The following is a 15,979-nucleotide window of genomic DNA, read 5'->3' on the forward strand; positions in this document are numbered from 1 at the left end:
CAGAAGAGGGAGAAAGGAACATGGAAGATACCTCCTTCCCTTACTGATATCAGGTGCAATTAATAGGGATGGGGACAGAGGGCTGGCTCCATGTCACCCTTAATCCACAACTCTAAATAAGCCACTTCCAGGGACCAACCCTGGCTGTAATTTTCTTTTTGGGTTAGGCCAGGAAGCCAGGCCACCTGCTGGAAGGGCTGAGCAGTACCACAGTTCGAGGCCTGCAGCTGGCCTCCCAAGGCCTTTGGCCCCAGTCTCTAACTGGGTTAATTCTCCATCGACTACAGTGTATACTAAGACACCATGTAAAAACATCACCTGACACAAGAAACCAGTATGGAAAGGTGGTTTCTTCTAAAATCCAAAATGCAATGTTTTATTAAATTCAAAAAGAACGGGTAAGAGAAAAAATCCCAAGTTTTCTTTTCACTGATTTTTATTTAGATTTGGTAAATTTCACCAGAATATCTATCAATTCCTTTGTCAATCTGAGATGTATGTGTGTATGCATGTGTGTATAATACCTTAGAAACTTTATTTGGTAAAACTTCACATTTTGGGTATATAGAAATAATTTTATTTTCATATTGTAGCACAGTAGACATACAATCGACATTATTTCCTAGAGTGTGTAATATATAAATTATTCACACTAAAAACATTAAGAACAGAAAGCTTCATATGCAGGAAATATTTTAAGATGTCTACCTACTTTGGAATCTGTTTTGACAGTAAACATCACTAACTTTATAAATCTGAATGAGTATGATTTGTACACAGTGGAACAATGGAACAAAATACACATATGGGCTGACTCCAGATGTTTAACTCACTGTATGGCTAACTCACTCCTCACTTTGGTCATTGGGATTCCAGGTGCTGAGGCCTTCATGGATCTGAAAAATACTCCCAGAAGTGCATTTGTTACACTGGCATTTGAAAGATTGCTGTTTCTTCTATTCTCCTTTATAGCGAGGAGATCTTTTCTCCTTAAAAGCCAGAAGACCTTCAAGTCTGTCTTTCGTTGGAATGGTCTAAGAGAAACAAAACATCATGTTATGTGTACCAAGAAGTAAAAACTGTAGAAGTTTAACAAGCTTTATCTAAGAAAACTATTAGAACATAATCTAAAAATTCTGAAATCTACTAGTTATTTGGACAATTCTAATTAGGTGACCAAATTTACTATTCTAACTCTAAATATGCTTTTTCTCTATTTCAAATACACTTTAAAAAACAGGATTTGTTTTTAAGAAAATTTTAGGTTCTCAAAAAAATTGAGTGAAACTTCAGAGGTCCCATAGATGCACTCAAGACCCCATCCACTTCCCTTAATATTAAAATCCTGCATGACTGTGGTACATTAGTTACAAGAACCAGTATCAATATATCATCACTTACTAACGTCCAAGAGTCTACATTAGGGTTCACTGGGTTATACATTTCATGGACTTTGACAAATTTACATCATATATCCACCATTACAGTGTCATACAGAATAATTCCCCCACTTTAAACACCCCTTACACTCTACCTACTCATCCCTGTACCACCCTCCATTAACTCTTCTAGAATGTCATATGGTTGAAAAATCACATGATATGTAGCCTTTTTAGATTGAAATCCTTCACCAAGCAATATCCATTTAAAGTGCTTTCACATCTTTTTGTGGCTAGATAACTCATTTCCATTTATGGTGGAATAATACACCATTGTATGTATGTACCAAAATGTATCCAGTTACCTACTGAAGGACATCTGGGCTACTTCCAAATTTGGCAATTATGAATAAAGCTGCTATACACACTGGTATGCAGGCTTTTGTGTGAACATTAGTCTTCAACTCATCTGGGTAAATAATAATAGCATAATTGCTGGATCATGTAGTAAGACGATGTTTAGCTTTGTAAGAAACGGCCAAATTGTGGCTTGTTTTCATCTGCATTTCTTAATGACATATGATGTGGAGCATCTTTCCCTATGATTATTTCCTATCTTTACATCTACTCTGGTGAGGAATCAACTCTTACCCACTACTTTTTTATTGTTTATTTTTAATCTCTACTGTATTTTTTTACATTGCCTTTTAGTCTGCTTATACCTCCCTCCCCACAGCAATCACCACACTGTTGCACATATCCATGAGTCATTTTTCCTTTTGCTCAATCCCTCTTCCCCTTAATTTCTCCCAACCACTAGCTGTCATCTGCTCTCCATCTATGAATCTGTCCCAATTTTCCTTGTTAGTTCAGTTTGTTCATTAGATTCCACATATGAGTGAAATCATATGGTACTTGTCTTTTTCTGGCTAACTTATTTCACTTAGCATAACATTCTCCAGGTTCATCCATACTGTTGCAAAGGGTAACATTTTATTCATATTTACAGCTGAGTAGTATTCCATTGTGTAAATATCTCATAGTTGTTTTACCCACTCATCTATTGATGAGCACTTGGGCTGCTTCCATATCTTGCCTTTATTTATTTTTTAGAGAGAAGGAAAAGGAGGGAGAATGATAAAGACAGAAACATCAATGTGCATCGGCATGCAACAGAAACATCAGTTGGCTACCTTTCACAAGCCCTCAACCAGAGACCTGGACTGCAATCCAGGCATATGGTGAGTGGGAATAGAACCAGTGACCTTTCAGTTCACAGGCCAGTGCTCAACCCTCTGAGCCACACCAGCCAAGGCTCTAACCCAGTTTTTAATGGGTTATTTTCTTGTTGAGCTTTAAGTTCTTTGTATGCTTTAGATGTAAGTCCTTTGTCAGATTTGTGCTTTGTAAACACTTTTCCCCAGTCTGTGGCTTGTCTTTTTTTCTTTGCAGTGTCTTTTGCAGAGTAGACATTCATTTTAATAAAGTCAAATATCATTTTCTTCTTTCATAGATTATATTTGTTTGCTATCTAAAAAGTCATTGCCAAATCCAAGGTCACCTAGATCTTCTGTTATCTTCAAAAAGTTTTATATTTTTTAATTTACATTTACATCTATGAACCATTTCGAGTTAATTTTTGTGAAGGGTGTAAGGCCAGTGTCTAGCTTCCTTTTTTTTTGTAGTTGAATGTCCAGCTACCGTAGTTACTACTTGTTTCCAAGACTATCTTCTCTGTATTAAATTGCCTTTGCTCATTTGTCAAAGATCAGCTGACTATATTTGTATGAGTCTACTATCAGGCTCCCTGTTTCATTCCATTTATCTATTTGTCCATTCTTTTGCCAGTACTACACTTTCTTGATTACTGTAGCTTTATAGTTAGTCTTCAATTTGGGTATTGTCATCCCTCAAACTTTATTCTTCTTCAATCTTGTGCTGGCTAACCTGGGTCTTTGGACTTTCCATATAAACTTTAGAAATGGTTTGCTATGATAAAAACTAAGTTGCTAGGGGTTTTTATTGGCATTGCACTGAATCAACAGGTCATTTTGGGAAGAAGTAAAATCTTATAAATACTAAATCATACTGTCCATAAACATAGGACACCACTCCATACACTTAGATCTTGATTTCTTTAACCAGAGTTTTGCAGTTTTCCTCCTACAGACCTTGCACATATTTTGTTACATTTATAACTAAATATTTTTGTGCTAACATAAATGATACTGTGCTTTTAATTTAAAATTCCAATTCTTCATTGTGGATATATGAGGAAGCAACTGACTTTTGTATACTAACCTCGTGTTAATATACAATCTTGCTATAACTGCTTATGAATTAGGGCACATTTTATTGATTCTTTGGCATTTTCTACATAGACAATCATGTCATCTATGAATAGACAGTTTTACTTCCTTCCCAATTTATATCTTTTATTTACTCATTTTTTTAACCTTATTATACTAGCTAGAACTTGTAGAAGATGCAGAAAAGAAGGACTAAGAGGGGATATCCCTGTACTGTTTCCAATCAATCAGTAAGTATATCAGCTGGAGATTTTTGGTGGGCATTCTTGTTCAGTAGAGGAAGATCCCCTCTAATCACAGTTCACTGATTATTTTATTTAATCACAAATAGGTGCTGGATTTGTCAAATGCTTTTTCTGTATCTGTTAATATAACTATGATTTTTCCTGCTTAACCTTTTAATGTGGTAGATTACATTAACTGATTTTCAAGTGTTGAACGAGCCGTGCATTATTTGGAGGAAAAACCCATTTGGTTCTGGCATATAATTCTGGTCACACATCGTTAGATCTGATTTGCTAATACTTTGTTAAGAATTTATATATATATGTGTGTGTGTGTATATATATATATATATTCATCAGAAATAAAAGCCTATAGTTTTCCTTTCTTTTAATTTCTTTGATTTTGCTATCCATGTAATTAATATTGGCATATACCATGAGTTTTAGAAAGTGTTCCTTCTGCTTCTATTTCCTGAAATAAACTTCAGGAAACTTGTGTAATTTCTTTTCTTATTTTTACATCTATTTTATTGATTTTGCTGTTACACTTGTCCCATTTCCCCCTCTTCAGTCCCCTAAAGCCTGCACACTCCCTCCCACCAGCATTCTCCATGTTTAGTCACTTAGTCATACATATAAGTTCCTTGGCTTATACATTTCCTATACTACACTTACCCTCAATGCTACTTATTCCCTGCATTTTCCCCCTCCCACTTCTCTGTTGTTAACTGTCCATATGATCTCCATTTCTATGTTTCTGTTACTGTTCTAGTTGTTTTCTTAATTTATGTTGCTTTTTGTTTTAGGTGTGGTTGTTAAGGATTGTGAGTTTGTCAACATTTTATTGTTCATATTTTTTATCTTCTTTTTCATAGATAAATCCCCTTAACATTTCATATAATAAGGGCTTGGTGATGATGGAACTCCTTGAATTTGATCTTACCTGAGAAGCACTTTATGTCCTTCCATTCTAAATAAAAGCTTTCCTGGATAGCACAATCTTGGATGTAGGTACTAGCTTTTCATGACTTGAAATACTTCTTTCAAGCGCCTTCTTGCCTATAAGGTCTCTTTTGAGAAATCAGCTGACAGTCTGATGGGAACTCCTTTGTAGATAACTGTCTCCTTTTCTCTTGCTGCTTCTAGGATTCTTTCCTTCATTCTAACTTTGAGTAATGAATGTATTTCTGATGCACCTTCGTGTGTTCCTCCGTGAGTCCACCTTCTTTGGGACTCTCTGAGCTTCCTGGACTTCTGTTTCCTTTCCCAGATCGGGAAAGTTCTCCTTTATTATTTGTTCAAATAAGTTTTCCGCTTGTTGCTCTTCCTCTTCCACTTCGGGTACCCCTATAATTTGGATGTTGTAATGTTTAAACATGTCGTGGAGGTTCCTAAGCCTCCCCTCTATTTTTTCAATTCTTGTTTCTTCATTCTTTTCTGGTTGGATGTTTCTTTCCTTGTTCTGGTCCACACCGTTGATTTGAGTCCCAGTTTCCTTCCCATAACAACTGGTTCCCTGTACATTTTTCTTTATTTCAGCTAGTGTAGCCTTCATTTTTCATCTCATTTGCGACCAAATTTAACCAATTCTGTGGGCATCCTGATTACCAGTGTTTTCAACTGTGCAACTGATAGGTTGACCATCTCTTTGTTGCTTAGTTGTATTTTTTCTAGAGCTTTGATCTGTTCATTTGGGCAATTTCCTTTGTCTTGATACGCCTATTACACAATGAGGGGTGGAGCCTTAGGTGTTCACCAAAGTGGTATCTCACCTCGCCATGCTGTGATGCTGTATGTAGTAAGGGGTCCCAGAGGTAACAATGGTGCTTGCTTTGCTCCCTGCTGGATTTCAGTCACTTCCCTGTTTCCCACGAGAAAATTGGGGCCTTCTGGTGCTTATTCCCATGTGTGTGGGCTTGTGTACATTCTAGGACCCTGTGGTTTTCTCCAACAAATTATACTCTGAGGCTGGGATTTTCTGCCGCTGACTCAAACCCCTCAGGTGTTTTTTAAAAAATATATTTATTCTAATGGTTGTTCAAGTATACTTTTCTGTTTATTCCCATCCCATGCAACCCACCTCCACCTGGTGTTCCCCACCTCGCTCCCCATTTCCAACCCCTTTATTTTTGTCCATGTGTCCTTTGTACTTCTTCCTGTAAACCCACCCCCTTTCCCCCTGATATCCCCTCCCCTCGCCCCTCTGATCACAGTCAGCCTGTTCTCTATTTCAGTGTCTTTGGTTATATTTTGCTTGTTTTGTTGTTTAGGTTCCTGTTAAAGGTGAGATCATATGGTATTCGACTTTCACTGTCTGGCTTATTTCGCATAGCATAATGCTCTCCAGTTCCATCCATGCTATTGCAAAGGGTAGGAGGTCTTTCTTTCTTCCTGCTCTATACAATTCTATTGTGTAAGTTTACCATAGTTTTTTGATCCATTCATTTACTAATGGGTACCTAAGATGCTTCCAACTCTTGGTTATTGTAAGTTTTGCCATGAACATTGGGGTGCATAGGTTCTTTTGGATTGGTGTTTCACGGTTCTTAAAATATAATCCTAGCAATGCAACTGCTGAGTCAAAAGGGAGATCCATTTTTAGTTTTCTAAGGAAATTCCATATTGTTTTCCATAGTGGTTGTACCAGTCTGCAATCCCACCAACAATGAACTAGGGTCCACTTTTCTACGCAACCTCTCCACCACATATTGATTGTTCCTTTGTTATGATGGCCGTTCTGACCAGTGTAAAATGGTATCTCATTGTGGTTTTAATTGCATCTCTCCAATAGCTAGCAATATTGGGCATCTTTTCATGTGTTTCTGGATCCTCTGCATGCCCTCCTTGGAGAAGTGTCTGTTCAAGTCCTTTGTCCAATTTTTAAATGGATTGCTTGTCTTCTTAGAGTGGAGTCGTGTAAGTTCTTTAGATATTTTGCAGATTAAACCCTTGCCTGAGGTATCATTGGCAAATATGTTTTTCCCCACAGTTGGTCCTCTTTTTATTATAATACTATTTTCTTTAGCCTTGCAGAAGGTTTTAGTTTTGATGAGATCCCATTTGTTTATTCTTTCCTTTCTGTCCCTTGCTCTAGGGGACATATCAGCAAAAATGTTGCTGTGTGAAGTATCTGAGATTTTCCTGCCAATGTTCTCCTCTAGGACTTTAATGGTGTCACAGCTTGTATTTAAGTCTTTTATCCACCTTGAATTTACTCTGGTACATGGTGTAAGTTGGTACTCAAGTTTCATTTTTTGGCACATAGCTGTCCAATTGTTGAAGAGGCTATTTTAACTCCATTTTATGTTGCTGCCCACTTTGTTGAATATTAATTGACTGCAGAGAGTTGGGTTTATTTCTGGGCTCTCGGTTCTATTCCATTGGTCTATGTGCCTGTTTTTATGCCAGTACCATGCTGTTTTGATTACAGTGGCCTTGTAATACATTTTGGTATCAGGTATTGTGATCCCTCCTGCTTTGTTCTACTTTCTCAAAACTGCAGCTGCTATTTGGGGTCGTTTATGGTTTCATATAAATTTTGGAAGTGTTTGCTCTATGTCTGTGAAATATGCCATTGGTACTTTAATAGGTATTGCATTGAATCTGTAAAATGCTTTGGGTAGTATGGGCATTTTGATGATATTAATTCTTCCAAACCATGAACACGATATATGTTTCCATTTGTTTGTGTCTTCCTTGATTTCTTTCTTCAGTGTTGTACAGTTTTCTGTATACAGGTCTTTTACCTCCTTGGTTAGGTTTATTCCCAGATATTTTATTTTTCTTTTTGCTGTGTTGAATGGAATTTTCTTCTTGATTTCTGCTGCTGTTTCATTGCTGGTATACAAAAATGCCTTTGAGTTCTGGATATTGACTCTGTATCCCAATGTTTTGCCAAATTCATTTATTAGGTCGAGCAGTTTGGGGCTAGAGTTTATAGGATTTTCCATGTATACTATCATGTCATCTGCAAACAATGACAGTTTTGTTTCCTCCTTTCTGATTTGGATGCCTTTTGCTTCCTTTCCTTGTCTGATTGCTGAGGCTAAAACTTCCAATGCTATATTGAATAGAAGTGGTGAAAGTGGACAACCTTGTCTTGTTCCTGATCTTAGTGGAAAAGATTTCAGTTTTTGCCCATTGAGTATGATAATGGCTGTTGGTCTCTCATATATGACCTTTATTATATTGAATAATGCTCCCTCTATTCCACTTTGCTGAATATTTCTATCATAATTGGGTGCTGTACCTGATCAAATGTTTTTTTCTGAATCTATTTATATGATCATGTGGTTTTTATGTTTGCTTTTGTTTATGTGGTGTATTACATTTACTGATTTGCAAATATAGTACCATCCTTGCATCCCTGGGATAAATCCCACTTGGTCAATACATCTTTTTAATGTATTGTTGGATGCAGTTTGCCAATATTTTGTTGAGGATTTTAGCATCTATGTTCATCAGCGATATTGGCCTGAAGTTTTTTTCTTTGTTTTGTCTTTACCTGGTTTTTAGAATTAGGATGATGATGGCTTCATAAAAAGAGTTTGGCAGTCTTCCATCATTTTGGATTTTTGTGGAATAGTCTGAGAAGGATAGGGATTAGCTACTCCTTAAATGCTTTGAAGAATTCTCCTGTGAAACCATCTGGTCCAGGGCTTTTGTATGTCACGAGGTTTTTGATTACTGCTTCAATTTCATCTTCATAGATGAAATTGGTTATTGGTCTATTCAGGCTTTCTCTTCTTCTTCATTGACTTTTGGAAGATTATATTTTCCTAGAAATTTGTCCATTTCACCTAGGTTTTCAAATGTCTTAGCATTCAGTTCTTCATAGTAATTTCTTACAATTCCTTCTATTTCTGTGGTGTCAGTTGTTAACTGTCCTCTTTCATTTCTGATTGTGTTTATTTGGGTCCTCTCTCTTCTTTTCTTGATGAACCTACTTAATGGATTGTCAATTTTGTTTATCTTTTCAAAAAAACAGCTTCTGGATTCACTGATTTTTAGAATTGTGCTTTTACTCTATATGTTATTTAATTCTGCTTTGATCCTGGTTATTTCCTTCTTTCTACTTGCTCTGGGCTGTCTTTGTTATTGTTCCTCCAGTTTTGCAGGTGTAGGGTTAGGTTGTTTGTTTGAAATGTTTCTATCATTTTCAGGCAGGCCTGTATTGCTAAGAACTTCCCTCTCAGGACTGCCTTTGCTGTGTCCCATAAGTTCTGGGTTGTTATGAGTTCATTTTCATTTGTTTCTAGAAACTTTTTTTATTTCTTCCCTAACTTCATTCTTGAACCATTCATTGTTTAATAGCATGCTATTCAATCTCTATGTTTTTTAGTATTTGGGCTTTTTCCTTTAGGGTTCATTTCCAGTTCCAGTCCCTTGTGGTTGGGGAAAGTGGTATGATTGGTATGATTTCAATTTTTCCAAATTTGTTGAGGCTTGTTTTGTGTCCTATCATGTGGTCTATCTTTGAAAGTGTTCCATGAACATTTGAAAAAAAATGTGTATTTAGCTTCTTTGGGATGAAGGGCTCTATATATCTCAGTTAAGTCCATTTCATCTAGGGTGGTGTTCATTGCCACAATATGTTTATTGATATTTTGTTTGAAAGATCTGTCCATTTTTGACAGTGGGGTGTTAAAATGCCCTAGTATAATTGTGTTGCTGTCAATATCTTTCTTGAAGTCCTCTAAGATTTTCTGTATATATTTGGGTGCTCCTATATTGGGTGCATTTATATTTATGATGTTTATGTGTTTTTGTTAGATTCTTCCCTTGAGTATTAAGAAGTGACCTTCTGGGTGTCTCTTTATGGCCCTTTTTTTGAAGTCTATTTTGTCTCATATGAGAATTGCTACCCCGGCTTTTGTTCTTGTCCATTTGCTTGGAAAATTTGTTTCCAGCCCTTCACTTTTAGTCTGTGATGATCTTTTATCCTGAGGTGGGTCTGTTGTAGGCAGCATGTGTGTGGGTCATGCTTTCTTATCCATTCAGCTATTCTGTGTCTTTTAATTGGTGCATTTAATTCATTTACGTTTAAGGTTATTATTGACAGGTAGCCTTCCTTGCAGGCCTCTGGTTCTCATTACTTGAAATATTTCTTGCCATTCTCTTCTGGCTTGGAGTGTTTCCATTGAGAAGGCAGCAGCTAAACTTATTGGGGCTCCCTTGTATGCTACTTCATTTTTCTCCCTTGCTGACTTTAAGATTCTTTGCCATATAATTTTGCCATTTTCATTATGATGTGTCTTGAAGTGGTCCTCTTTGGGTTCCCCTTGATTGGGACTCTGTGTTTCCTGGATTTGTGTGACTTTTTCTCTCATCAAATTAGATAATTTTTCCATCATTACTTTTTCATATAAGCTTTTTATCCATTGCTCTTCTCCTCCTTCTGGTATCCCTATTATTCAGATATTATGTTTCATGTTGTCTGGCATTTCTCTTAATCCCTCTTCATTCTTTCTGAGCCTGTTTTCCCTTTCTTGCTCTTTCTGGGTGTTTTTTTCAACTTTGTCCTCCAGCTCACTGATGCAATCTTCTGCTTCATCGATCCTGCTTTTTATTCCTTCCACTGTGTTCTTCAGTTCAGAAATTATATTCTTCATTTCCTCTTGGCCCTTGCTGATAGTTTCTACTTCCTTTTTCATACTCATATAGTTTGCAGTGAGTTCACTGTACTTCCCCTATAGTTTATGTTAGTTCATTATGAGCTCTTTGAATTTCCTAATAACCAGTGCTTTGAATTCACTATCTGATAGCTGACTTGCCTCTATTTCATCTAGCACTTTTTTCTGAGGCTTCCTCCTTTCCTTTCTTTTGGGGGTTGTTTCTTTGTCTTCCCCTTTTTTGTGAGACTCTTCTTGTTAGCTTCAGCTTCTTAAATTGATTTCTTTTGGCTTCCTAGGTTCATGGTGTGAACTTCTGTGGTATAGTATCTGTGAGATTGAGTGGTGCAGTCTCCTTGATCTCCCAAACTCATTGGTCTTGGGCTGTCCTTTAAGTTGGCTCTGTGTTTGTCTTTTGGCTTTGATTATTGTTGAGTCTTTCTTTTGTGGGTCCTTCCCACCACCTGGTTAACTGATGGTCCCTTTGTCCATCACCTGTTGTAATTTGTTGTCCTGGTGAAGGCAGGTTGTACTGAAGGTAGTTCTTATATGTACAAGGTTTTGAGGATTCTCTTTTGCTCTTGTTCGGTTGTTCACAGTGGTTTGTGTGGTTTCCATTCCCTCCTTTACCTTCTGTTGTTATCTGTTGGTGGTACCTTTGTTGTTGGGTTTCCTCTTCCAGTGGGTATCCTTGTGTTCACTGCTTCCAACTACTCTTTTTTTTGGAGAGGGAAGAAACCAACTCTTCCACCTACTCTTTTTTTGGTCAGTTGGAGGGGAAGGCAAAATGATTATGAGAGAAGGAGAGTATTCTATGATATTTACAGTAGCAGCCAGTAGAGAAGAGATAGGACATCCTTTGGCTATGTACAGTATGAACCAGGATCTTTAACCCAACTAGCCCCTTTAAGAAAGGACAGAAAGAATATAAGACTCTTATTGGGGAGAGAAGGATGGTTAGTTGGATCTAGAAAGCAGTGTGGTTGTGAGAGGTCAGATTCTGAGGTAAAGTGAAAGTATAGTAAATAGGTGTAGTGTGTGAGCAAACAGCATTAACCAATACAGTATTATGGTTCAGGAAACAATGAAGTGGGCTAAGATCCAGGAGACGTGTTGTGAAGTATTTACAGTTGTATAGAACAGCTATTGTTTACAATAATATTAGAGCAACAATCATATCACAGAGTCTATGTGATCTCTCTGAATAGGGGGTATAGAACTTTGAGTAGTGTGCTGAAGGAACACAAGTGACATGAATGATAGTAAATTAGCAATACACGGTGGAAGAGAAAAGAGGGGAAACCTGTCAAATGATAAAATGTAACCAGCCAAGCAATGAAGACTACACAGAAAAAAGAGAAATACAAAAATACTATTGAAATAAAAGATGTAAGAACAATGAAAAAATAACAATGCAAATATGCAGGAGCTTGTAGTTTCTCTGCAACAGAGAAATGCAGAGCATGCAGAAAGTGAGATTTGTCTCTCTGTCTCTACTTTTAGGATGCTGCTTCTTTGAGTCAGACTTTGGTCCTTTCACAGTCCAAGTTTTTTGTCTAACTTGTGGGTTAAAAAAAAAGGCAGGAGAAGGATGGGAGAAGCAGTAAGTTTGGAAAGAAAGGAAGAAGGAATAAAACAAGAAAGAAGGAAAGAAAGGAAAAAGGTACTGAAAGACAAAACAATAAAATTAAAAAAATAAAAGATTACTTAAAAAATAAATACATCTCTTTTTGGTTTCAAACTGGCCAAACCACTTTTTCTTGTCACTGGCTGCAGCAGGCTGAGGGGCGATTGGTGTTGCCTTTCTCCCTTCCTGTTGTGTACTCAGCCAGTCTTGTGAGCACTCTCCCAAGAGCTAGTCTGGCGCCTCTCCCCAGCACCCCACGCAGGGGATCCAGGTCTTCTTCAGAGCACTATTTCCCCAGGGGTCGTGTCCATGGGCAGTGGTGCATGGGCGCATGCCCAGCCAGGCTACCTTGGTCCATGGGTTTGGGTGTAAATCCTTCCCGGTACTATGGAGGAATGCAGGGCCTTTCATCTGGTGGGGTGGGGAGTAGACCGAGCAGCTGTCACAGGAGAATCTCCCTAACAGTTTTACTTTTTGGGAAATTCCTCCTACTCAAGCCTGCTGCTCAGTTCAGCCTAATTCTCCAGTCAGACCAGTGATTACTGGGGTCACAGCCCGACACTGTGACTCTCGACTCTCAACTGTCCCAAGCCAGGGACCACAGACTCCACGAGTGATCATGGCCCTTGTGTGTTTGCCTCTTTGTCCTTATTCCCCTTTCTGCAATCAAGCAACCAGGTCTCTCCTGGTGCTGCTCAAACCCTGCTTGGCCATGGAGGGAGGGAGCAGTTGACCCGGCTCTCTCCCAAGGACTCTGTGGTAGATCTAGCACTGGGCATCACACACAGGGCCGAGGCTGCCGCCGCCCCAGTCCCCACGCTGGTCCCTGGGACCTTATTGCTCTCAGCCATCTCCTTACCATCTGGGTTTTCAGTGTCCACTATAATTTCTGGTCTCTTCTTTCATATATGCTGGGGAACTGTTGGCTGTTTGCTCTGTTTCTTCGTAGATCGGCCAGGTTTTTCTCCCATGTGTACGGGGAAGTGGAATCAGCTTCGTCCTACTCCGTCCCCATCTTTCCAGTCTCCCCCACAGGTGTTTTCAATCAGTGATTTGAGGCTTTACTTCCCAGAGAGGGAGCCCTGGGTTACGCAATTAGCCCTGTTTCACTCCCCAGTTGTTTCTCCCACTTTATTTGCATATGAATGTGGGACCACCCAGTTCGCAATCTACAGACTGGTCCTGTCCACCCTCTGCTGCCTTGCTGGTCAGCTGCAGCTTTGTACACCCCGTTCCACCATCCAACCCCTCACTGGGTATGCCAGCCACCACCTCACCCACCCTGGTCCTTTAGCCATTAGCCACTGCCTGCGAGTCCTCTCCACCAGACTGTCTCCACTTCTCCTACCGATCTGGATGAATGTGTTAACTCCTTGGTTGTCAAACTTCCATATAGTTCAGTTTTCTGTCAGTTCTGGTTGTTTTTTGTTTTTAAGTTGTTGTCCTTCTTTTGGTTGTGCGAGGAGGCACAGTGTGTCTACCTTCGCCTCCATCTTTGCCGGCAGTCCCAACTTGTACAATTTTTTCCTTAAATGTTTGGTTGAATACACCAATGAAAACCATCTGGGCCTAGTGCTTCTTATTTTGTTAGGTTATTAATTATTGACTTAACTTCTTTAACAAACATAGGACTATTCAGATTACCTAATTCTCCTTGTGTGAATTTTGTGTCTTTCAAGGAATTGGTCCATTTTATCTAGGTTAACAAATTTGTGGGCAAAGAGTTGTTCATTGTAGTCCTTTATTATCCTTTCAATGTCCATGGGATCTGTAGTGATGGACTTGCTTGCACTTCTGATATTAGTAATTCTTATCTACTCTCTTTCATACTTGGTTGCCAGATTAGAAGTCCGTCAATATTATAGATATTTACAAAGAACCAACTTTTGGGTTTGTTGATTTTTTCTATTTTTTTAATTCCAATTTCATTGATTTCTGTTCTAAAGTTTATTTTTTCTTTTGCTTACTTTGTATTTAACTTGCTATTAATAAAGTGAAAACACTGATTTAAATCTTCTTTTCTAATATATGCATTCAATGCTATAAATTCTAAGCAACTGTTTTCAATGCATTACCACAAACTTTCGTAAGTTTCATTTTCTAAGATTTTTAATTTAATTCAGTAATGTTTTATAATTCCTCTTGAGACTTCTTTGACACATGAGTGCATTGTTTTACCTTTACTAATAAGTGGGATTTTCTACCTATCTGGTACTGAATTCTAGTTTAGTTTCACAGTGGTCTGACACAATACTCGGTATAATTTCTCTTCCTTTACATTTGATAAGGTGTGATTTATGGCCTATTATGGTTTTAATTGTTTTCTTCATACTCTGGGGCTATTTGTAAGAGGTCTGTAATTTACTTCATTAATCGCATGTGCTCATCGATAACAGGTGGTGATGCATACACAGAGCATGCAGAATAACACTCCAGCTATGCTCCTAATATGTGACAATGGTTAAATGCAAGCTGAGGCAGTTTCCAATTCTCTGAAAAGGTAGAACAAAAATCTTTTGCTGGTTTAGATGTCCTAAAAAATTATACCTTTCATAAATATAGGAGGAAGAAAAGATGAAAAGGAGGGAGGGCGGGGAGGTAAGAGGGGGAAGGAGGAAAGATTTGTTCCTCTTTAGGAAACTCTACTAATTTGTGTACAAAAAGAAAACTAAACATGGCTGGTGAACCTCAGTGGATTGAGTGCAAGCTGCAAACCAAAGGGTCGCTGGTTCAATTTCCAGTTGAAGCACATGCCTGAGTTGCTGGCCAGGTTCCCAGCGGGCCCACGTGAGAGGCAACCACACACTGATGTTTCTCTCCCTCTCTTTCTCCCTCCCTTTCCCTCTCTATAAACATAAATAAGTAAAATCTTTAAAAAACAAAGAGAAAACTGTATAATTGAATTAGTGAACAAAGGCTGAGAATGTCAGGAAAACCAATGCCCCCTGCAGGTACATGCTCACTGTTGCCCTCCATTGACCTCTCTATACTGGAGTAAGGGTTCAAGTCATACCCACAAAATACAACGTGAGCAAGATAAATAGCTATAGTAGCACAAATGGTACTAACTTAATTATTCTAAGAGCCTTCTAAGTTATATACAGACAAAGGTCATTAGTTTGTGAGCAGAATCAATCATAAAAGCTGGTAACAGTCAAATAGCAAACACAACTAACTTCAACATTTGTATGGTTCTGGAATGGGTATGAGTATAACCTCACTCAGTGATATATAATTAATTTCACTCATACAGAAGATAAACATATTTTGTAAGGAGTATCTGCGTTGAATGTGACTGTATTACATACCTGAGCATAACAAGCTTCTTCTATGGCTAACCCTGTTACTAAATCGACCTGAGGGTAGAAAACATAATTCATTTTAGCAGAAATTACTTTTTAAAATATGGCATGCTCAATATAAATTCAAATTTAATAACCCTATTGCAAAAGAACAGAAGCCTTCCATGTAATGTGGCAAATCACAAGTAAGACTATCAGGAGAGCTATTGGAAACAGGTTGCCTGGGTTCAAATTCTGACTTCACCATGTGGGAACTGTGTAACGTTGTGTATATTTGACCTTGCTGTACCTGAGAGAAACACATCTGAACAAGGAGCTAACTGTAGTACCTACCAATTGAGGGTATTGTGAGGATTAAATGGATTACTGGTAATCCAGGTAAAGACTTTATATAGTACCCAAGGTATACAGGCACACCTCAGAGATATTGCGGGTTCAGTTCCAGATCACAGCAATAAAGCAAATACCACAATAAAATCACACATTTTGGTTTCCCAGTGCATACAAAAGTTATGTTTACATTACAC

The 15,979-nt window shown here is 38.1% G+C and overlaps 1 protein-coding gene across 6 annotated transcripts in view; it reads right to left on the bottom strand.

Annotated features, from left to right (window-relative positions):
* Window positions 1-423: 423 nt before the first annotated feature.
* The window catches only part of AUH (AU RNA binding methylglutaconyl-CoA hydratase), a 206,620-nt gene continuing 191,064 nt past the window's right edge, over window positions 424-15,979 (bottom strand). For 5 of the 6 annotated variants that reach the window (XM_037041283.1, XM_037041267.1, XM_037041275.1 and 2 more), the window contains 2 exons: window positions 15,459-15,506; window positions 424-1,034 (listed from right to left, as the gene is read on the bottom strand). In XM_037041283.1, coding sequence (XP_036897178.1) covers window positions 957-1,034; window positions 15,459-15,506 — 126 coding nt within the window. In that variant the 3' untranslated portion in view covers window positions 424-956. The remainder of the gene's footprint in view (window positions 1,035-15,458; window positions 15,507-15,979) is intronic. The other variant, XM_037041259.1, reaches the window with a different exon arrangement.

Source organism: Sturnira hondurensis, unplaced genomic scaffold, assembly GCF_014824575.4.
Source record: "Sturnira hondurensis isolate 20B ecotype Veracruz unplaced genomic scaffold, ASM1482457v3 Scaffold0000460, whole genome shotgun sequence".
NCBI classification, from domain to species: domain Eukaryota; kingdom Metazoa; phylum Chordata; class Mammalia; order Chiroptera; family Phyllostomidae; genus Sturnira; species Sturnira hondurensis.